Here is a 25695-nt window from a genome sequence, read left to right as displayed (position 1 = left end):
ATGTAATTACTATTACATAATTTGTTTTTTGTGGGAAATCATCCAAATATCCCGCTGTGGGTGCAGCGTGAGCGTCAGACTCTTACTGACTAAAATCCACCATGTACCTTCTTGAGCCCTTTATGTACCAGGGCCGCGGTAACTCTTTCGAACAAACCCGCAGCCCCGGCAGGCTTTAGCCCTGGTGGGCCCCACTGGGGTTTGCTGAGTCTCTGAGGAATTGTGACGCAACCTCTTGAGACGTTTATTGGCAGCCGAAATTAATGTCATTATTTATTTTTGCAGAATGCGCGTTCATAATGATAGTGTGGTTTTACTTAAAATACCTATGTTTGTTTAATCAACGTAGACAAATATGTGGCGTGCTTATGACGATAAAACGGATATAACACTTATCATAGTAGGCTAAGATACAAAGGATTAAACATTTTAAAGCATACATTATGTACAAATAACAACCCTTTATAAAGTTAACGTCTCTAGGAAAAGTTTTTTTTAAACAAATTATTATATTATTAGCTTATTGCTTTTGTAGGGAGTAGAGACATTGTAGGGTTTTCAGGATTTTCTTTGACTGTATTAGTAGCAAGTAAATATAAGTGGTTACTTCAACAATTCATTTTAATTTATTTGTGCCCTCATGTACAATATTATTTTCCTTTAAAATGTATGCAGTTTACACAAATGTTTTCATAAGGCAGTTTTTCAAGAACTTAATACATGAAATCGGGGACTGTATTAATGAGAAGGCTGGCATAACAACAATTGACATGTCAGCAACTTACTTATCAGTATCTTATTTACAATTGGAATCAAGTTTATCTAAAGTAACTGTGAATAGTTAGGGCTCAACTAGGCACAACCCCAGGACCGTACAAGAGATACTCGTGCGAATATTTACATGTAAATATTATATTTCATAATGTTGTATCTTAATATAAATACACATACGATAGGTACCTGTGACATAAATTCAAGGAAATACATAAATAATGCAATAAGTAGTTCGTGCTACAAGAAACATGTGTAAGCATGTTCTATATTTTCTTTGTGAAATGTGTTCTCGGGAAAAGCTTAAGTAATTTGATTACAAGCACAATTTGACAAAATTGTTTACAATAATAAAATAACTAGGGCTTATTCTATTTAAACGACTAAGATTTCTGTACATCCCTAAAAAGAACAAAGAGAAGAAAAATCAATTTCTCAAAATAAGGGCGCATCACACGTGTAATTTCCCCCGAGCTATTTATATTGTACCTGCCAGTGGTGCGTCTCCGTGCGGACACTGGCGGCCTCCGCAGCGGCCGGCGGGACGCGCCCCTCGCACTCCAACGCCGAGGCGCCTCGCTCCACCTGACCACATGCCTACCCGTCAGATGCGACCACCAGCCAGCCAGGCCAAACCCATCATTCGATGACTATCAGCTTTATTTTACATTTTATCAGCCGTAGATGCAGGGACGACGCGTAATGCGTTATACATGGTAATAACGTTAAGAGTAAAAATGTGTCACTGGGCAACTGGTTATTAAAATTAAATTAAAAGGCATTTTATCAAAGTAATTTTTATGTTTGTATGTTGTAGGAAGTAAAAAGTCACTTAAAAAGTCTCCTTAAAATTAAGTTTAATTTTCCCGTGTGCTATCAATTCTGGCTAATTTGTTTACTATATGGAGTTCTTTCTCTGAGAGCGCTTTCCTATAGGCTGAGTGACTCGGTTCGCGGTAAATAATTGGAAGAACTTAATTACAGAGCATGGCATCCGACGACGGTATAATATAATTACGGGGCAGTAGTTTGTCTTTAGAAACGGTAAATAACACCACCGTATTGTGTTGTTGTTCATTCATTTTTGGATATTCGTTGGGTTATTTCAGTACGTGTAATTAAAATGGAACAAAAAGTAATAGGTTAAGTGGACCAGGAAACCAATCAACATGTATCCTATACATATATTCTTCCCAAATTATACGGGTATTTGTGTTATTTCGTCACAAGTACATATTTTCAACATTTTAATATTCTCATGTGATACGCACGAAGCATATTTCCTAGATACCTATGTCACCGTCATACATATTGACATTTTTGAAGTTCTGCCAAATGTATGGGCGATGAGCTACTGCGCGGATTACACGTATTCTGTGATAACACATAACACTGAGTGGTAGAAAATAAAATATATATTCATAGCTGTAAACATGAATGTGTTATGTAAAATTGTAGGGTTTTTCTTCCTGCATTTTCGCCATATACAAGACGATTTTATTTTTTACATTATGTGCATTAACGTATTCAGTCTCATAGTTATAGTACTGTTGCTCATATCACACTTCAACGGTTGTTTACGAAATTTTCTCCAATGTTCGTTTATTATTGGTTTGGTAACGTGCCAAAGTAACAAGATGCAGATTTAAAACCACGTGTTTTAATGTTGATCTGAAATATTATTTCTTATCAACGCTTATGCCCAGTGACGAGATACAAATTGACATTGTATGACGTACCTTACTCGTCATCGCTTATATCGATGATTATTATCAACAAATAAATAATTGATAAAAAATCGGATATTATTGTAAAATAAAGCTGTTTAGGCAATAAGGAAAATGTGTGTCAGCAGCAAACAGCAGTAACAATTGAAGGTTCGTAAAAAAAACTTTATAGATCTATACAAGGTGTTGATTTGCATTTGTGCCATAGTTCAGGAGGAGGACATACAATACGTAAATAATCGATTGGAATTACAGTAGATGGGAAATAACTAATATGCACTGCTTTTTTTGTCATTGTAATGTCGTGGTATTTCCGAAGTAATCCAATTTTATGAATGAAATTTATGAGTGATCGTTGCGTATGCTTTGTGTTTGCGTTTGTGTGAGGGTGCAGCACGGTTTTAACACCAGTAACATACGCGTCAAGTCTAAATAAGGCTAGATGAAATTTACGGAATTCCGAAAAAAAATTAAAGAAAAAAAATTACGTACCAATTTTTTTATTGATTTGGGCCGAGAATCATTAGCATAATTACCTCCTTGAATATGGCACGGATGCAAATCAACAGCTTGTATATTCGTCCGTCATGATTAACAATTTCTAGGGATTATAAATCCGGTGTCGGAATTTGAGCGAAAATTCAAATTATATTTAGAAACATGTAAATGGATTGTTTTCTTTTGCGAAAATTTATTTGCAGATAAAGTAAATAAAATTTTCCTATTATTTTTGAAAAAATCTGAAATAATAATTGCATGACTCAATTTCCAAATAATGTATCTATGTCGTTATGTGTTATTAGTAAACGTGTGACCCTATGCCAAGTTTTGTTTATATTTAGAACACAATGTATCATTCATTAGTGCATCATTTACTGCTGTCACAAAACCACTATAATTTAATATATGGAGCCGTAGTCGTACAAACAACAGTCGTAAATATGCTTTAGGAAAATTCGAATTATGCGTACTTCTCTTCCAATGTCATAATACAAATAACATGTTGTACTGTAAAAATTGTAAATCACGTTTACAAATATCTAGTACATTATCGGCGATAACTACTATAGTTTGACAATTTCAGGTGATAACAGTACCTACTTGATAAAAACATTCAATGAGAATTTAACAAAATCATCACAGTCGAACAGTAGGGCATTACTTTTATAAACTTTTGCAGTCTAGTTGGTATCGAAAATTATATTCAAATTCAATACTTAGTACTCATTGTTACCGTAAACAGAGTTATAGAAACGTCTACGTAAAGAAGCTCAATTTCTCGCTACATAAATTTTATTCCAAGTACGTCTGAATAGCACTGAAAATCTCCAGGTTTCGCGTCAAATATTGTTCTATAACAAAAGGAACGAAGGTAAGGTTGCATCATGCGATGTTGAAGAAAGCCTTGCTCTTTGAATTTCGTGACTAGCTTAACAATATTTCTTTGCTATTTCATACAATGTTTTATGAGTTTTATTGTCGTATCCTCTTTCATGTTAGATCTTTATTTGAATTTGATACTGAATTCAAATATTTTACTGGACAAGTTCACCAAAGAAAGTACTTATTCGTGGCTACAGGTATATCATTAATTGTGTCCTTGGACGTGCAAAAATGTATTTTCAAAGGGGTAACCGCTAGTTAATGCAGTCGACCGTACATATCATTTATGTACGATAACATAAATATAAGCAAGCGTATCAATGTACTCATACACTGTGCAGATTTTAATTAACAGTTACCTGCAGATTAAAATCAATAAAATGTATATACCTATCTACATATGTATGTAAACTCGTACGTCATTGAAGATAATGAAATATCTAATTTACATCAATACACTATCTAATTCTCATCAAACGATTTTATCGTTTACTTATGATTAGTGTTTTATAGTGTAATACGATTGAAGTACGTAAGTAGATATATCTTTTGAAAAATTCCAACACATTCACGATTTTATATGTATGATATGGTAAATAGATACGACTGTTGTTTGTGATCGAATATCCCTATGTTGTTGGGTGATGGGACCTCTTGACATGGTCGCCAGAGCTAGTCTGGCTGGAGCTGGTGGTGGTGGTGCTGAGCGTGGAGAGGTCGCTGGAGGCGCGCGCCGAGCGCAGCCGCGGCAGCACGGGCGCCTCGTCCGCCTCGGGCGACGACGCCGCCTCGCACGCCCAGCCCAGCGCGCGTGCCGCCGACCACACCGCGAACACGAATGTCAACATCGTCGGCGGCGCCCTAGCGAGCCACGCGCCGCCCGCGACCCCGGCCCGCTCCCCAACCACACGATCGCGGAAACCAAAACATCGGTCCCAGTTCACACTAACATCTCTTAGCACAGTCACTTTAAATACTCAATCACTAATAATGTATTCCATGGATGACAACAGCATGGCACATGGTAGCACGTGCAGCGGCGCGCGGTGCCGGTGCTGGTGCGCGCTTCACACGCCCGCGCGGCTCGTACTACACTGGGCTCGCCGCCGAGCCGCCGACACGCGCTCTATACTATGCACTTGTGTTATCGTCATTATTGATAGTTATTAGCTTGACAACCACACGTTCACATCATTAATGTGTAAAACATACACCACTTTAACGATTTCGCGGCAGGGCAAGCTAAACATTGTTTGCGATTATTGTCACATTGCCGACCTCTTGATAGATCGTCTTATTATAATAACACATCAATTCGTGGTCGAAGTTCACGTTACGAACTGTCTCTTAGAGTAGAAGCGATCGTGCGTGTAGATATTATTATGTGCATCGCGGACGGCGTGACGCGACCGGCAATGTTGACGTTGCGCGGCGCGGGGAACGTGAGCGGCCGACGTCACTCACTGCTTGGCTCACCCGCGCCGCCACTCACTGAAAGGGCACGTTCTATATTTATATGTGACCCACAATTACATCACTGCTTGAAAACAATATCAGTCCGTCATTTATTCGTCCAGTTTTCGACACGATATCACTTGTTGCACGCGCGTTCCGAGTCGGCAGCCGTGCCGTGTCGCTGCAAGCGTCGAATCGATCACGACGGCAGTGTATGAGCGGATGTGCGTGTCAAGGTGTGCAGCGCGCCGGTAAATCGTGTCGACGTCGTTTCGGACAGGAGCACCGTCACAGAGCATCCTGCGGCTGCCCGGCGGCCATGTTGGCACCGCCATTTTGCCGGGGGTCGAATGGGGCGAGCCGCATGCGTACGCCGGCACGCAACTCTTGTGTAGGAAATGACGCAAGTCACCAAGCCGCCAAGCAGAAGTGGTGCTTATGGCCCTCTACCTAAGAATCACTTTCATGTACTATGCAAAGTGCGTTCGTTTATAGGTCAAGCGAAAACCTAACGTCTTCACTGAAGCTTGCTACGAATCACAACCACTGAATTCGGTTGAATACATTCGTAAGGCTTCAAAGATTACGTTTTCAGCGATAAGAGTAACGTTTCAGATTAATTTAGATACCTGACAAAGATACCATAGTAAATATGGCCTATACTTTCAGTACAACCTGAAAAAATGCTACTGAACGGTTCTGCACCGAAGCTATTTTTCAGCGCTACAGTCTCAACAATCAGGCACACTGAGAACCCTATACGAGAATTACAGGCAGGGCTATAGCGTAAATCTTTACAAAACATAATTAAACTTACAGTGAAGAATGCATTTTACTGTCCCAGAACTGCAAATGCCAATTTCCAATATATTTTCATTTAACACAACTACTACTTCAAAGCCATCGTGAAAACACGCAAGCATTCTACGTAGTTTCGCTTACGTTCAGGAACGTAGGTGACTTAAGTAATTAGAAAAGTGTTCGCAATACAAAGCAGTTATATTTTATTGGTTTGTCACGTAGGTCGCGCCTTGAACTTGACCGGCGCGCGCTGCCCTTCGCGCCGTGCACCCTACATCACATCCGGGGAACATTTGCATTGATCTTGCATAATAAGAAAAACAAACCATAAAAACAGTTTGCGAAGGCTTGAGAGAATTTTCAATTGACTCTAGTAAAAGTTTGATGTAGAAAGTTTTACACACTGCAAGATTTATGTCTATAATGGTATAAATTGCAGCATCTACAGCATATATAAGATGTCTGAGGACACAGCTGGAACCATTATTATGTAAACTATGAAAACACGTACTCATTGTAGAGAACAACGTGCCATTATAATAGACACCTGTAATAGAAATACATCGATCGTTCTTACAGTAAACAGCTCTAAGATTGGCAGTGTATATTTCACGTGAGTCGGCACAATACCGTATTGTGTACCTGTTACCTTGGTTTGTAATGGTCGGCGGCCTGTCTTCCATATTATTACGCCTGTGGCCAAAGATAATTACTGTGGGAATGCACGTAGATGCAATTACGCCGTACGCCCGAGGCTGATTGTGCTATATATTATGAATGTGCACTACAGCCTACAATATGCATACTGATTTAATTAGCTGAGAGGAATCTTGGTAAATCTGATTATACAACATTATTAATTACTCATATACCCAACCTTATAGTATCTATAGCTGACTCAAACAGATTAATTTTAGTTGTTTTTATGCCTATCTCTATCTATTTACGATCGTGAGGCTAGTTTCTGTTTATGAGTAAAAGAAAATTGTTGTGGTGTAATATTATTTTAGAGTGGAGACTTTAGAGACTGACACTTACAATAGATAAATATATTGATTTATGCACATTAATGCGTATCATCGCATGTTATTAATTTGAACTAATATATTTTAAAAGATAAAGAACCATCAAAATTTTTAGAGAAACAATAGTTACTTTGACATAATATATAAGACACATTGCACCGACCCCAAATAAAATTGGTAACAGGGCACGAAAAAGAAAGAAACAATAGTTATTTTGCGGGTACAAAGAAACGTAAGCAGGAAGTCTCTAGAATTTAGGTGTAAATACCGATTATCCTGTTTACTCTCTTTAATTGAGGCTTGGGTTTACCAACACTCATTTAAAGACTTAGGAAGGAAAAGCATTTAGATTAGGTACTTATTAAAAATAAATCAACATTTCCTACCACAATAAACAAAACGATTATAGGTACTACTACTCGATTAGGTATATAATTTATGTAGAATCTGTAGAGATGACGAAATATCTATCAGTTAAAACAAATCGTTTATGAAGCGATTTGCACGCGATCGCTGAATAACATCATTACGGAACGCTGCGAACTATCATAATACGCAGTCATTGTGTATTATGAGAGGTTAGGAGTTAATCGCATTGCCGACGAAGCCCATTAGGATGCAATTACCCACTTGCCACCAGAGCTCTGTTCATCACACAAGCCGCTGGGGAACTCCTTACAGCAGCCGTTAGATTGCTTTACTTGGTATGTGTGCCTACGTATAGTATTAGGCTATGTGTGGTTTTAAGACGTCTAATTAAGTTTTTCTTCGAAATGAAGAATCATTTGAGTTTTTTTGTAAAGATGCATGAGTTTAGAGTGTTTTTGTGCGCTCTGTGTTGTCCTTGTGACTCCAATAATTTCCGTTATTCGAAGGTTACCCACTCAAACCTACTGAAGGTTTACGTAGAAGTTGATAATAGTACCTATTTAAGATAATAATGCCAGTCAAGTGTATTGTGTTATCTTGATACAATTCAAGCAAATGCGCAAGTTTATTGGAATGTGCTAAAGTCTTCCTGATAAGTTAACTTGTTAAGGTATTTGATTAATCATATGCAGCATACTGATATTTAACATGTAGGTATAGTCGGAAAAGGGGGCCCATCAGTATTGCGTATTAAGTATTGTAAAATATACAAGCACAGTTCAATTTCACAATAAATGCTAAGTACATTTACTAAATAAAATAAATTAGAAATGAATTTATCCAATTGGTCCTTCGTTTTTCATGAATATGCAGTTAAAATCCTGAAATGTTTTAAGTAAAGGTGCTCTCGACCGCGCCGTTGGAAATAATTGGACCTTGTGGATTTCAGAAGTTTACTAGATCTTTCAGTGTCGACAGTTTGACCGACTGGCAGGACCACCTTGAAAACTTTTTATCTGATGTTTGTTTTATTTACTGGTTCATACCAGTTTCATTTATAGTGTACCCAGTGGTTTTACTATCAGAAATATATGACAAATGAATTTTGGGTATTTACTTAACGTGTTAGCACTAAGGCCGATATTGCCTTTATGAAGTTGCTATATTCGTACAAAACATCTCTAAACATAATGTATTGACAGAAACACCTTATTATCACTACGCATAACTTCAATATGAACAACTAATTATCGATTTCACGTTATAATACCATTTACGAGTGAATGGTGTTGACAATAGAATAAGTAAACTGCTGCCACAATACTACAAAAGACACTTTTACTTGTGTACACAAAACTATTTTGTATTATTAACAAAGACTCGTTTAATATTATATTTCATTAAATATAACTTGAAGATATAATACTACCTCTATTTTTACTGATATTATCTTTCTGATAATAATATGTCGGAAATACCTTTCAGGGTTTGATGACTGCGTTTAGCTATAAATGCAAAATCATATAAAATCGCACTAAAGGAGATAAGGGTCAGACAGATCTAAATAATATTGTCTCTTTGACTTTATGACCTATTTTGATGCGATATACCCCTTTTTGATTTTCGTAAAAATTGGTTAGGGAGCTGAAGCTACATTCAGCTTTTTAATTCTACATTAACTATTGTATGGTTACTTAGGACCTTAAATATAAAGATGGCGACGGTGCTGTCCGTTTCTTATTAAAACCTTTTTGTACAGAACCCTAAAATTTATTCATTATTTAACGTCGGATTATACATTCCGCTTCAACTTCGGCCAAATTTCGCTTCGGTCGAACACTTTTATTAGCAAATTTTTATGAAAAAAATTACGGTATATTCATCCATATTATTTCTTGATTGGAGTTTGAAATATTTTACCATAATGTCTTCCGCATTTTCTCGAATTTTATTTTTCGGGATATTTACAGAGAAATATTGCTTAGTCAGTAATAGAGTAGCGTACGACATCTAGCTACCCTTAACGTCAACCTTATGTAAAAGCTACCGGTGAGCACCCTCCCTCTGACCTAGATGTCTGTCACTATCGACAGAGGGCGGGAGAGTATCGTTAGACCTTTTATACTGCGTTTTCTACGACACGTAAATATTACAACATCATTCAACATACAGGTTTTTAGTAGAGATACAACAGTGGCAAATATAGCCGGTATTGACATGGTTCTAAAAGTTAAAACAAATGAAGACGTTTGATTTGTCCCAATGATAAAGTTCTTATAATGTGACGGTGTTGCCATAGTTACCGGGTGTGATGCGGGTGGTCCTCCTGACTGCTACTCCGCTTCCTCTTGCGTCGGAAGCACCAGTCCTGGCCCATCGCATCACAGCGCGCGCGCCGCGAGCCGCCGCCGCCCAGGGCTCGCTTCACGCTGTACCTTCCATACGCTAAATCACGCACAACCTTCGTTTGTCACAGGAACACAATATACCATCACATGGTTTGATTTCTTTCCTCCTTCAGGTACCACCTTTCGCTGTAGTTTTTGTAATCGTTGTATGTATTTCAAACTTTCATTGTATTATATGGGTTTTGTATGTCGTTGAGATTTCTGTGGTTTTAGAACTTTTTTTATTGGTTTGTGTTTAAAACGAGCTTCCGAGTTAATTCTATGTAAATTAAAAGGTATTTTTAAGTTGGTGATTGACCCTAGTTGTTATAGATGTGACGTGACTGCCGATATTACTTAAGTTGTGACGGATAGAAAAGTTTTGAATGCTTGATGATTTGAAAAGAATATGCATTTTAAGCCAAGTTATGTTCCTGACTATATAATACCGAAAATAGAATTGACCGGACTTTAGTCCTTATAGTTAAGTTTTATTGTTCAGGCGGCATATATAATATATAGGTACAATAAATGAAAACGTTTGTGTTGTAACCGCTTCAACTCATATACAATTAAGTTGTTCAATAAACAATAAACAAACCTTTCAAGAAAGGCAAAGCTTTTATAAGTACTAAGAACCCTGCTGCTATACAGCTGTGCTTTACAGCTAATAACAGTTATTATTGAACTGAGCTGAACTATGATGGAGCTGATTAATGTTCTAGTTAATGTTTAGCTCTCAGCAAGTCAGGAGGAGGTATGTTAGTGAACTCCCGGCCGTTCCCTTCCACAACAGAGGCGAACTAAGCTTTTCCATTAACTTGCAACACTTCTAAGTACTTAATCTAAAAACAATTTACCGCCAGTTAATGGATAAAAGAAAGTACTTCGCAAGTTCGCAATAAAAATAAAGCGGATTTTTTGATGGTATCCTAAGTTTTGATTGGTTAGATGCATTTAAACAAATACATAAGTGCAAAGCCATAGTTTGAAATGAGGTGTTATGTATAAACAAGAGTTCAATGAACTCCCCGCGAGTAGTGCCTTTTAAGGAAAATAAACATTTAGAAAGTAACTTTAGGTACTGTTTCTAATGAATAATTCTATTTAGAAATGTTATTTTTTCCTGAAAAAAATTGATGTTTTTTTATTTACTCGTATACGGAGCAATGACATTTAAAACAGGAAATATAATCTGAGCCTTTGAATCCGAGTGGCGAAAGAAATTTCGGAATCGAATCAGAATTTCCCGAGGTTATAATTTAAATGGGAAACGTGATAACCTCTCATCAGCAAATGTTTGTTCAGATGACACAATTTTTTCACTGATATATTCCACGTGCAAAAAAATAAAGAAAAACCAGAGTAAAAAAAATAGACACATCTCATCTGTCGGTTTCCAGTTTAAGTAGATGCAGCTGAGTACCGGTGTCTAACATGGAGCGACTGCCTATCTGACAACCCGGGCAACAAAATACCCTTTGATAAGACCGGTTGTCAAAGCTAGTTTGAAAATGAACCTACCTTTATTCATATGGTACATGAAAAATACTTATTTGCTATGAAAGTCAGTGTGAACCGCATACCATATTGGTACAATGCTTGTTTGTAAACATTGTAGTGGGTCTTTAAATCTTTAGTACATTACATAAGTGCATGAAACGGGTGTAACACATGCGCTCAATAGTACTACGACCACCTTGTTGCATCCACGAGTACATGCGTAGGACTTGGCACCTTTACCCGACAACATGTTGAATATCAAATGGCTGCCGAAACGCCTGCACGCATTTACTATGCATTGACGTAACTTTGCGGTTCCAGCGAGAAGAGTACACTACTTACAACTTTACATTTTATTTATTTATTTATTTATTTACTCTCCAAACATACAAATATCTTTACAGGTTACACCCAATGCGATATAGTAGATGTAGCAAACATAAAATGTATAAATATACTTTTAAAAATAAGTATTTCACTGTTGTTAAGAACCATAACAAATCCTGTGGGTAGCTGCTTTTGTAAATTCACCCAAAGAGCAACAGAATATGTCAATGTGTACATATATTCGTGGTCGTATCATACAGTTCGTAGTTGAATATACATACATATTTCAACTGGCATTTTTGACTTTCGATACACGAATTGTTTAGTCAAAACAAATGCCTTGTTTTGTTGACTACAGACATGAGCAACTATGGGGGTATTTTTGTAGCGCCTACGTTGTAAAATGTACCCCAGTTCTATCCCTTCTCGCTGCTTCCAGTGTTGAGTTATCGGAGAAGTATTACATTTTTGTTTGGATTAGTGAGCATTATCTAAGAGTATGTGTATATAAATAAGTACTATCTATACCTACTATAAATATCTAAGTATTTTGTCTTATTATGAGATATCAGCAAACAATCTGTTGAAGAAACATATTGTTTTAAATATCAGTTTTCCTACTGTGGCTGTCAATAAACAGTATCAATGAAGATTATTATAAGATTGTTATCTGAGACATTCAGCGCTTTCACACTAGAAGATTTGACGCTCGGTATTTTACGCACGACATTAGGAGCGACAAAAACCCGTCACGGGAATTCACGTGTCATAGTTTGAACCAGTAATCGTCAATTGTGTGCACGTATATGGACGACACCATCCATACAATTCGCTTGGAGAAACCGAAAGGAAAATCCGCCTGTATGAAAGCGCCCTATAAATCGGTGCGTTTGTCTTAGGCTGCCCGCCCACTTCCAACAAATGGTGACGATATACAATTACAATTAATTGGTACAAAAGTAAGAGTATATATGAATATGAATATGGATAGTGCAACGCACACATCCTACAATAAGTCGGCCAGAAATCCTAGCCAGAACGTCGTACAAAAAAACGGTCGGATTACCTATCCAATAAAAAGTCTGCCGTTAGCGGGTAGCCGTATGTAGCTAATCTTGGAGGTTACTTAATAGTACTTATCATTTCAACGTGCCAAACTTGATATCCTTTCGCTGCTGTATAAATAGGTGATACACATCGCATCTGATATATTTCCTCAAGTACAATAGAGATGATCTGATGTTTCCTGCGATAACTCGGTAACTGACAGCTAAAATACCTTTTTTAACTTTTTGTTAGGTCATAGGCAGACCAGCATAACTTCAGTCGTAGAAAATTTTCAGTTGAATTGTCTTAATACAACTATGTATTCTAACCTCAGAAAATTGTAATTTAAAAGTTCAAACTTTACACTGTTTGTTTTTTTTTTTGTATTTAAATGAAACCTATGAATTCTAACTTTAAGAAGAAACAGTTTACTTAAGAACCGAAACACGTTTCTTCAAAGTAAAAAGCGTAACATTGTTGGCAAAAACCAGCATTGTGCCCAAGTCTTTATTGAAATCGGATCTTGTACAAAAGTATAAATCTTATCAAAACATAAAGAATAGATCGCGGCTCCTTTGTATTCGCAAATACGTCTGTTTGGAAAGTACTTCTACACATAAGATACATATTTTATTTACCGCTATGACTGTATTTACGTAATATACAACTTTTAAATATTGTATACCTACTTGTTGAAATATTCATATCCTGCATTATGTCTGTGTATTTTACTTAGGAGATATGTAATTTTATTTATAACCTCAGAAATAAGAACCTACATCGAAGCAGCGACATGTTTGCAAATATGTGTAAGAAGAAAAGAGGTATACTGAATACATGTCAAAAATCACAAAATGTCTTGAAATCAGTATACACTTAAATACTGATTTCAAGACATTTTATAAAGTCTTCTAAATGCTGCCTATAAATAAAACTGATACGTATGCTATTTACTATTCCATGAGATAAATGTAAATCTCATATTTTCCTCTTGAATGCCTGTTATGATCTCACATAGCGTAAAAGGAATATATGCATGTGAGTACGACAGATATAAAAAGCTACCAAAATCCCCATTTTACGGAAGATATCAAATGTAATTTGAATAAACATATTTGTTAAGTGTACATCTACATAAAGTAGAATACAGACACACTCGAGGGTCCCTTTGTATCCAACAGTATTCAACTGTAAGAGACGGAAACACGAAGTTTCCTCCTTCAGGGTCTTCAGATGTCGCAACTTTTTGTAACTTCACATTTCTTTATAGTTGTATTTTGTCAGATTTCCTTTGAAATCACAATACAAGCATAAGTATAACAGATTATGAAAATATTCCCGCAACTCAAATATTTTGATTCAAATTCTCCATAATGGTTAATGTAATTACCTACTTCGTAGTGCAATCAATTCACATCACGAATTTAATTAAAATTAATTAATACCAAAATAGCGTGGGACGCCGTGAGCAACAGTGATGTAAACATTTTTGGGGAAATGTGTGTAAGTAGACGTTAGACAAAAATAGGTCGGAGGATGCTTGGGGATATTATCGCGTGGCCAGTGCTCGCTGAAAAATATGTAAGGCCAACAGTCAAGGGGTTTTGGCGTTTGTTAGCCAAAGGCAGACTATTCGTTCTGCTTACGCACGCACAAACACATATATACAGGCCCGTCTTGAGACTCGTAATAAGCCCAAGGGCAATGTGGAAGGAACGAAATTGGATAGAGTGATGAAACGAAAGTCGTCTCTCGTACCGGCAAGAAAAATATTCATGTTTTATTGAAGCTATAAAGGAAGTTTTGTTGCGATTTGAATAAAATGTTGTATACCAGAAGGAAATATTCAGATGTTAGCTTAATGATTCCTATGGGAATGATAACGTTGTTTTACTAGTTCATAATGATGCCATTAGTTCGGTGTACATACAGTAATTTGGAATTTATGAGCACACTCTGTTGCCTGCGTAAAATAAACAACACAGTAGGACCGAATACTGTTATTATCGTAGCTGATGGGTCGCTCTGTATAATCTATTAATGTATCGACGTTAGCCTCCCTCGAGAAATGTCCTAGGAAGTAGCGATAACCCCATCAGGAATCGTTAAGTGGTTTCGACATTAACCCTAACAGATATACTGGAAGACTGATGGGCTCGGAGACGTTATTTACTTGATAACAATGTATTTTAAACGAAATTGTCACTGAATGTGTTAAAAAATAAACAGGTGTGTTAGGTGGCAAAAGATTATGTTTTGTATGGATGATCAATTGTGAATCAATTCATGTCAATGAATACTACTTTATTTATGATTCAATAAAGGTAATGTCGAAGTAAGTATTGCTCCATTTTCAAATTAGTATTGTAATATAATACAATATTGATTATACATAGTAGGATTCATTCACAAGTCGAGTAAGTTTCTTGAATCAATGATAGTGAGTGTGTGTGTGTGTTATTTTCTTTGTTGTTTCAAATGTCATTACCTCTTACTTACGATACAAGTGATAGATGTCAAAGTGTGCACCCAATGTAATATTCCGGGAACAGTTACAAAGCGAAACGTTTTGTTTGTGTTTGTGTCAAAGGTACATATAAAAGCGTTTCGGAGGATTGACACGGAACCTTTGTCTTCTATCGCCAAATAGTTTGTTCTCTGTGATTTCATGGCATCCACAGTACGATATACTAATGTAACTACATGTACAGAAAGTTGTATTATGAATAAAACAGGTATTCCAATCTAGCTCATGTTCCCACAAAATATATTAGAACGTAGGAATCCTAGAATTTGAAATGAATATTTATATAAACAACATGTATGCAACATGCAAAGTGTATTTGTGCAAAAAACTGAAACTGTGGAAAATAATATTTTCACTGACATGAGTTTGCATGTAACTTTAGTATTGGGTTCTTTGGAGATCAGTAGTTTTTTTTTCGTCATTGGATCATCAAAGTCGACTAACAATTTTGAATTCATTAGCAAATACATACATATTATTTAAGGCCTGTGTTCAGCAGTGGACGTCCTGTGGCTGAGATGATGATGATGAAAAACTTTTTAACCTTAAACTATTTAATTTTGAGCTATACAAAGCACGTGTGAGAAACCACGAGAGTGATTGAATAAGTAAAACCTTAAAAGCTTAATTTAAATAAGACACAGTCCATGAATAATACAGCAGTTTTAGGAACGCCCCACCAATCGATCTGTGGGCTCTTGTACAAGATGTTTCATTTATTAAAGTGATGCCATGCACCAATCTTCATTGTACTGCGGAGAGAACATCATAGTTTTTGTTTGAAGGGAGAAAAACTGCTGACATACTGTAGTTTATGTACTGCATTTCATTTAAAATTATTATCATGGCAGTAGGTAAGTAGCACAATACTATTTTGTTAATTATGTTCAACCAGCTGTTGTGGCTACTTTCATCACAATCAAATGTTTTAAGAGTATATCAAAGATCAATTATTATAATTTATTGAGGACTGTTTGTGTCAAAATCATTATCAAAGCATGCAAAGGTTGTTGAACTAAGGTAATGTTATTATAAGACCGTTAATTAATGGAATCTTCAATATCACAATGAGATGAACCGTTCAATACAATAACTAAACCAGGCTTCTACTACGTATGTAAAGATATACAGCATCAAAATCTTTAAGATATTACTAGCACGACACCCATCTTCCCAGGCCGATCCTTTTGTGTTCACTGGATAAACCGCTTAAAAAGATGTAGTCCCTATTCCTATTGCGGTAAGGTCTATTTCTTCCTTAACATAACCTCTATACTTTCTTATCTTAAGAATATTGTATTACGCACAGAAACGTAATCCTTGCTTATAATACTTTTATATATAAATGTATACTGTAACAGAAGCTTAAGAAAGTAACTGATACGAGATACAAGTGTAGCCTTCATCTTGATCGTGATCATTTACCTATTTTATAAAGCTGGGCTACACTACCTATTCAGAAGTACCTAGTGATAATATTAAAGTAAATCATCTATCTTTATGTATCTGATAACGTAGATATGCTTCTCATTAAAATGGCCAATTATGGTGGATGTTATCATAAGTAACTTTTAATTTGTTATCTATTTGATGCAATTGTATCATCTAGATTCTATGCTCCTCTGCTTTATGAATATCTACGTCTTAATTCATTGATAAGATGCAGCTATAAAGATAGTTCCACTTTACTTACGAACTGGATAAACTCCGGACCAGAATTATGTCAAATGTTATGTGTACATGTAAAACGAGCTAGTGTAACCTATGTAATGTGTACGTGTGTATGAAATATGGCAGCTTATCACTGCTCGTCAGGCCGGCAGAAGAAACTATTCATCACTACCACATTGCCACAATGTTGTCAAGTGCTTAGCGTGTACTTATTGAGTTCAGTTCCCCTATAATTCAATTTAAACAGCCGTCTTTGTATACGTCATCAGCGACTTCACTGCCTACGTATGTAAATATAAGCGGTTTGTATGGAATGGCCATAACAAATGTATCGCGAGTGGAAGTTGCAGAGCGCGGCTGTCACGTCACATCAGCCACGTGGTGGCCGGCGGGGCTGCGTCCGGCAGCCGGCGCGAGCTAGTTTATGAACAATAACCGCTTGTTTATGATAGAGAATTAACATCGGAAGCTCGTGATCGTGTTTAGACGATTTAGGGCGGGAGTCGCGCGTGACTGATCGCGCGGTCGCGAGAGGCACTGGCGCGACGCCCCGGGCGCGACGAGTGACGTCAGAGCGTGCCCCCGCCCCGCGCATGCGCCCCTTGCCCACCTCCAGCATTCTCCAAAACTCTTCACGAGAGCCCTCCACCTCGAGACCTCAACTCCGCTTTGGGACTTAATCGATTTTTGAGCTGCAGTTTCGCGGAATCGAGTACCTACTCAGGTATACCAGCCGAGCATAGCTTTGTTTCATTTTTATCGAAAACCAATATTATATCGGACTAGAGGAGGTCAAACATATTTCAAGAGTTTTTATTTATTTACATTTTGTATGACTTCGATTTTTGTTGCTTCGATCATATGGTCTTTGTTTTTGTTGATGTTTCCTTCCTCTTTTGGTGAATTTCACCAATTTCAAGAAAAAAATTGTGGGAGGAAAGCAAAAGTTTCAAACAATTTAAGGTCTCAATTCCAAAACATTCTGGTGTTAAGAAAACTATTTTTGAATTCCTATCTCACAGCAAAAAATTAAGTTTTCCATTTATTTAATTAAATAAATTAAAGCATAAGTGTGTCGCATAGTAGCACAATGCGAATTTAGCGCGAAATTGCCTATTAATATTAAAGCATTTCGTAGCACTACGGGTGTCGCTACGCGGTGGCTACGCGGCTACGCACGTAGCTTGTAGTTCGCATTCCGACATGTAGACAAATGTATGTGCGTGAAGTTAGCCAAATAAACTTTTTTGAAGAATGCATGGTGTATTTTTTTCTGTTAAATAAACCATCCCTTATCGAACCTTTTTTTATATTATTTACCAAACTTTTTTCTTATTAAGATATAAATAGAATAGGATGTATATATCTTCAGACTACGGCCCTTGTGAAGTAATAGTGACTGACATGAAAACCGCACTGTTTAATTAATTTCTGTTCATAAGATAAACTAATATAAAAGTTTTTCAGCAACGAATTCCTTTGGTTTCATACGTTGTTAGATAGTTTCATTATACCACAAAATATTTACTAAGACGAATACATATTATTGCTATCTAAAAACTCCATTATGAGAAGGAATACTTCCTCCAAATCCCTGTTGTACCCGTGGTACTGTCACGCGAGGCCCGATATGTCACTGCTAAGTAAAACATTTGATGTATGTATCATACCCAGACACACCTCTCACTGGATATTGATGGATTTCGACACATAATAGGCGCGTAATGTAAACGTACACGGGTACAAAGGTTACTACTAATAGTACTCGAGAACGTAGTTAGTAAAATCGCATGTTTTATACTCGACTGAAGTAATCTGGGTTTTGGTAGCCCCTTAAGCCTCTTTCACCACCTTTATAGATGAACTGATGTAAAAACATATATAATAGTATAATTATTAACCAATTCATGATCATTCAGAGTCCATGCAGATAATTCCAGTCTTCAGAACAAACGCTAGACAAAATTGCGTGGGTATAAGGTAGCGCTAGGGTCTGAAGAATCAGTTGAAGAGACAAAGAGAATTTCACGCTTTTGATTGTTCAATGATTTTTCACTGACGAAATGTAGCTTTTGACGGGGCGTTCCTTATTAGTTCAGGCTCATCAAACTTGAGCTTGTCAAGAATGCTTCTTGTGGTCGAATGCTCGGTACATATATCTTACTATACATTGTACTTCTGTTTCATTTTTCATTTCATCGCAACACTTAACAAATACAATGTTGGTACTCTGTTTCTATAAAACAATAGAGCTTGCCAGGCATATAAACGGGGCACAACAATCTATTGAATAGCCCCAAGAATGTAACACTTCGTGATGCTCCTGCGTCATGACGCTGTGTATATTTCAACTAGTTACTGCCTCTGGTTTCGCCCGCATCCCGTGAGAACCTCTGCACGAACCCAGATAGAAAGTAGCCTATGCCTTCCTCGAGAATTGTATGTACTTTCTAAATATATCTTTGACACCAATGACTGTATTTCGGATGGCACGTTAAACTGTAGGTCCCGGCTGTCATTGAACTTCCTTGGCAGTCGCTACGGATAGTCAGAAGCTCGGAGGATGATGACCTTCCTCGAGAAATGGGCTATCTAACACTGAAATAATTTGTCAAATCGGACTAAATAGTTCCTGAGCTACAATAGCTCGTTCAAGCAAACAAACAAACTCTTCAGTTTTATAATACTAGTATAAATTACAGTGTGTATTCACTTTGTAGTTGTAGCTTTAGTTTCTCAGTGCAAAACTCGGCTCCCAACGTCACTGAGTGTGCCCAATTATTTGTTACCGATGCAACCATTCAGAGGTATGCATGCAGGTTGTATAGCTTGCGTATTTCTATAGTTGGGGTTCTATTTAATCTATGCGGTAAATTGGGTTACAGAGACTATATTCGTAGATATTTGTATTCCTGCATTTTTCTTTGTTTAAGTTCCAAGTTAAATCATGTTGGGTTTGGTTTCCATTGCCTATTTAACCTCCTCAACATACCTGATATATTTATATCCCTTTTTTTAAGGTGGGTCCTTTAGAGAAGGGAACTCTGCTACCTAAACACTATTATGGACTATTTTAAACCGGCTATTTTCTGAAGGGCACCTTGTATTTAAATGTCTTTTTGTGTAACATTCTATATCTCTTTTTCCTTAAGATATATCAGTATCGCCGACCTCACTTATTAGATCAATTTTGTTCCAGGCTTCAAGATAGTTTAACATTTCCAGACTACTTGAAGAATAGTTGAAAAATGCAAGTTCTTGCCTTTTTGCAATTGGACGTGACGTTCCGATCGAGTGAGACGAGACAAGAATAAAAGAGCATATTTAAATTAATATTGATCTTCAATTCCCTCCTTACGGTAGTTTCCAATATTCGATCTATCTATTGTTTTGTTTATTTGACATTACTTGTATGGGGATAATGCCAAAATTATATCTATGGGCTGTTACTTAGGTTATATCTATCCTCTTTAGAGAAGTTCAAAGAACATCTTTTTTTTTTTTTTTTTAGCGACGTAAAATCATCAAATGACCCCTCCCGCTGTGGGTTAGCAGCGGTGAGGGAGTGTCAGACTCTTACTGACTAAAATCGTCGTGTTCCGTCATAGGCCTTTTATGTACCAGGGCCGCGGTATCTCTTTCGAACAACCCGCAGCAGTTCAAAGAACATCTGACTTTATATTTGTCTTATACAACGAAACATTATTAAGTATATCTTAATTTATAACTTTACCAAATTAATAAAATAAGGATACAAAAATAAAATTTATGATTTTACGTAAGTATCTACGAACCTAGATGCCTGTATAATACACTCTTTGCATTTTTTCCCTCAATATTCAGTGTCAATGTCTGAATAAACTTCCCTGAATGGCAAAGACGTTACATAATTTTCCAGTCAATAAAGCTCAATCCTCCACAAATATAACGTTAAGTAAAAATATCTTCCCAAAAAGACTTTCTTTTGTTTGTTTTCCGCCTATCTCAGACCAAGCGCTACCAGCTTGTGCCCGCTATTCTTATGATAATCTTAAGTAAACTCCATTTTAAAAGTTTTATACAAGTTTAAAGTTTGATGCGACTTATGTTAAATAAAGTAAGATGGAGGTGTGTTCGACGTTGTAACTTAGACTAGCATTTTCGCGAGCGCGTTTGCAATTTTCGGGGAAGGGATCCCGAGGTAAATCTCAACGTTCTTTGTGAATTTTCGACGAAGTTTACAGCTTTAGGGAATGAAAGCATGTTAGATGTTGATAAACTTGGTATTACTGGTACGGAACTATATCTACAGTGAACTACCTAAGCAATATGAGCCTCACTACAACTTAAAGTTCGTTCTTCAAAACGCTTTAATCATAAGCAGCCAAGGGGGGTATGAATCTCGAATATAACTTTCATAACAGAATGCAAAAGTCAATAAATTGTTATCATGTAATTAACAGCGAGTACAAAATCATGTAAATTAAAATCCGTCAGTCCGTCAGTATATATTAAAAACAAATTGTAATATTTCGTTTCTTCAAAATCCTGATTAAATCATTTTGCTGTAGGGGCCAGGTCCCCGGATATTCCCCGGCCGGGGGTAGCGGGTGTGGGGGGTGGAAGCAGGTGGGTTGCTGACGTCACACGTGTGACGTCAGCTCGGGGGGCGGGGCGCCGCGGCCGACGACCCACACTCTCCAGCCAAAGTCCGTAAAATGCAAGCCAAGCAGCTCACATTTAAAATTGCACTCTATTGTACTCTAATAAGGTTGAAAACAGCTCGTGAAATGTAAAAGCAGGCAGATATCAAGCAATATCTATAAAGAATATCTTTCGGAAGTCATGGAGCCAGTATAAGTGGACTAGATTTATAGCCCCAGTTCTAATGACCGATTAATTTCTCGGAATGCTTTAAATTAACTCTTTAGATGTTAACTATCTATCTCAAGAAGATTTAATCCACTGCAGAGAGAATTTAAGGTTTGCAGAGTAAAAGCGACTTTTGTGCTATTCATTAAATAAAAATAAAGGCTTGCAAATAGGAAAATTTTGCTATTCACGTAACGTTTGGCTAAAATGTTTATTAATTTGTACCTTTTCTTGCTAATGCTAAATTAGCGAAACGACTTTAGTAGTCACAATCATTAAGTCCCATTCCATTATAATTTTCAGTTATATTATTTTGGAAGAAGATGTTATACAAATATGTAGGAAGAGAAGCAGTTCTTTTGAAATCACTTTATATAGAACAGTTGCGGTCGCTAAACCATGTCAGGTGTAGCAGCGCCATCTATGCGCAGTTACGAGAACTTGGAAGCTTGCCACTAGTCGTCGGAAAATTTTCAGTGTTTGGAGCCACTGCGAACTGAAACGAAACGCTCTGTTAGTTCGTGTTTTCACCCGCAGCGTTCATAGATGGCGCTCTGTTCACTGGTGAAAAAGGTAACAAGATTTCAGACTTCTTCATTCAGAACCAATCTGAACCTAGACGGTAGTGAGCTTTGTAAGGGCTATTAGCTCTTGGATCTAGAGGCAGGTGCCGCTAGCAATCGCTGAGCATAAATTTTAGATATATTTCAAGAAACGAAAATACATTACATCCTCAATGTATTAGCCATGTCATTTTTGAATCTGGCAAAAACCGAGGGCCAAACTAGGACAAAAGTTTGACAGTCACCTAGGTCAGTACTACCACTAATAGGCTGGTAGTACTGATGTGATTGAAATTGAATAACCTATGTATGATATTAATATAACAAGCAAAATTACTTTAATTGTTGATTAGATAACAACATTATGTTTATGAAAATAAAATGACGTATAAAAATATGCTTAGAACCTTAATTATCTTCTGAATATTGAAATAATATCTTTGACGTTCTTTAAGTTAGTTAATGGTAATGAAGTGTAACTATATTTCAGTTTTAGAGTGTATTTAATGTGAAATCCGTCATTAAAGTAATTAATTTAAATCGTAAAACAATTAAATTTTTGTGGACATGGCAATATAAGCCAGCATATTTATCGTAAATAACGAATAATAAAACTATGAAGGAATAGAAATAAGAAAACATGAACGAATTTCTACTGAAACTCATTGGTGTAAATGCCTGTTTTACCCTGTTATGCTTCCAATTTTCCGCCATAGTATCGGATACCAAACAAGCTACCGGGAAATTGGCATCAATTAATTTGTTTGTTTCTAAATTCACTGACTAAAACAATATTCTGAATAATTTATGCTGTGGGCGAGCGAAATATAGAAACTTTATTTACTGCTTCATTTTATATTTTTAATTACAATAAACTTAATTGTAGCTCTAACTCCAAATGTTATTTTTAAGTTCTTTGACTATAAAATGTTGTTCTAGTAAACACGGCACCACTTAGATAATTGAGATACAGACACTGAATCTCGAAATAAATCGAACGTTGACGTGGAAACTAGCGTTCTCTCTTGATATTTTTATAGGCAACTGCACAAAGAAAATAAAATGACGTGAAATTACACGTGCTACCAAACAAACGCTCAAAAACAAGCTTCTAGGAAAGAAAATAGTTAGTCAATTATTTTCGGAATTGCAATCTCTGTAATGTGCGCTTATCTTTGTATCCAATGACAAAATTATGCTAGCAATAACAATATTTAATACCAATTTTCATGTAATATATTCAAACTACTCTCATTGTAACTGCAGTAATACATATTAAGTTTTACATTGCAGTCCCCATTAACTTTTATTGCAAAACGTTCCAAATGTTATTTTATAGTTTAGTGGTAAGTTATCGTGTGTTTGTTTACTGCTGTTAATTGTCGGTTGAAGTCATGTGGACATGTGGCTAGTATTTGCAGGAAAAATATGGTTTGTTTGGGTTGTAAAATTGTTGTTGCAAACATGTGGTGGTAATGCCGCGAGGAAATTATGAACTGTATCGTTATGTAAGCGATTATTTGTGCGATAGTGGACGTGAGTTTTAATTCTCGATCAAGTCGTTCCAAAACAAAAATATGCTATAGTAATTTTCCAGTTAACTATAGCAGATGATAGTATAATCGAATGAAAAGCTTTTATTAATGCAAACTATTACCATTATAGCTTTTTAGAATGCGGTGGGGAAATTGGCTGAGAGATAAACGTAATTTTCGCTTATTCTGTGAATCCAGGTATATTTAATGCATATATTGCTCGAATTAGGTGGATAGGATTACAAAGTAGAAGTTATCAAAGTTTAGGTGGAAATGGGATACAAATACACACTCTAGGCTGCTACTGAGAAATGATGGAACCATCCAATAATACGCTACTGGATACAGAGATCAAAACTTCGCATCGATACATTGCAATACTGTGTACTGTTGCAACGAGAAAATACAGTATCTTATGTTAAACGAGATACTCATGAGAAGATATTCACCTGTATTCAGTATTCTTCCAAAAATATATAAAAAGCCATTATATTAATTTGGCCAGGTTGCGACAACATTGCAAGGCTTTAACGAAATTGATATGCATTTTCAGTTGTTTATCAGTGATTTTTATTATTCATAGACATTCATATCATGTAACCATATTAAGTTTAAAAATGTTAAGCAAATATAGGCAATGTATAAATAAACCAACCCAAATAATTGTACAATGCTTGCTATTGCATTTAATGCGACAATTCGCTGCAGCGTAATTATGTAAAGATTAAAACCATTATTACATCGATTCGTATGCAGATTAAGTAACAACAGTATTTGCGAAGCTATTAATACTATACATAATAATGTTGAAGCTATTGCTATTCTGAATATTACGGCTAGTGATGCTTTATTCAGCCTAAAACCGAGATTAGGTCAGCGATGCGCAAAGGGAGATCCATTATTACTGATCCAGCTACACGAACATTCCTACCGAGTGACCGACTTACGGGCTACATAGTGGGATTTCTGCTACCCATGGTATTAACAAAAAAGTCGTGGTAGCCTAGTGGGCAAAAAACGAACCTCTCGAGTATGAGGGTGTGAGTTCGATTCCAGGTCAGGCAAGTACCAATGCAACTTTTTTTCTAAGTTTGTATGTACTTTCTAAGTATATCTTAGACACCAATGGCTGATAAAAAGGTGAAGGAAAACATCTTGAGGAAACCTGGCCTGTAAAGTCTGAAATCACCAACCCGCATTGAGCAAGCGTGGTGATTAATGCTCAATCCTTCTCCGTGTGAGAGGAGGCCTAAGCCCTGCAGTGGGACGATAAAAACACTGTAATGGTATGGTATTAACATAACACCTGAGTATTCTGATCCTAGGATAATAAATCTTTACAATCAGTATAAAACTCGCTATTTTTACTTGCATTTATAGCTGTGAACACACGCAAACTTGTTTGTTAGATTTATATCGCAGCTTAAACCGACGGTGTGCATAGGTCGATAGGTCATACTGACATGCAAGTGCAGTGTGTTTAAATATTTACTATTCAGTGTATTTCACGTGTTGTCTGATACATGTCAATAACCTTAGTGTGAACTATAACAACGATATTAACAAAATCAGCTTATCATAATGGAGTTTGTACAACGTTATTATGAAAATGTAACCTATTACGTAACTATTTTGGACCGAGCGAATGTTAATACTACTGTTAATGAAAGTACAATAAAACAGTGAATAGAGAAACATCGTCTTTAACACCCGTATCAAGAATTTGAAACTAACAAAAACCCAACAGCTAAAA

General features: G+C 36.5%; 1 protein-coding gene across 14 annotated transcripts in view; it reads right to left on the bottom strand.

The window, feature by feature from the left end:
- Window positions 1-25695, bottom strand: part of LOC124630204 (cAMP-specific 3',5'-cyclic phosphodiesterase) — a 444356-nt gene that overhangs the window by 61037 nt on the left and 357624 nt on the right. The window contains exons 1-2 of one of the 14 annotated variants that reach the window (XM_047163955.1): window positions 4533-4981; window positions 1261-1356 (exon numbers count right to left, since the gene is read on the bottom strand). The exons of the other annotated variants lie outside the window; for them this stretch is intronic. Coding sequence (XP_047019911.1) covers window positions 1261-1356; window positions 4533-4729 — 293 coding nt within the window. The 5' untranslated portion in view covers window positions 4730-4981. Of the gene's footprint in view, window positions 1-1260; window positions 1357-4532; window positions 4982-25695 lie in introns of those variants that run through there. 14 annotated transcript variants of the gene reach the window in all.

Source organism: Helicoverpa zea, chromosome 5 (genome assembly GCF_022581195.2).
Source record: "Helicoverpa zea isolate HzStark_Cry1AcR chromosome 5, ilHelZeax1.1, whole genome shotgun sequence".
NCBI classification, from domain to species: domain Eukaryota; kingdom Metazoa; phylum Arthropoda; class Insecta; order Lepidoptera; family Noctuidae; genus Helicoverpa; species Helicoverpa zea.
Note: the sequence above shows the minus strand (reverse complement) of the source record. Positions and strands in the feature narration are given on the sequence as shown.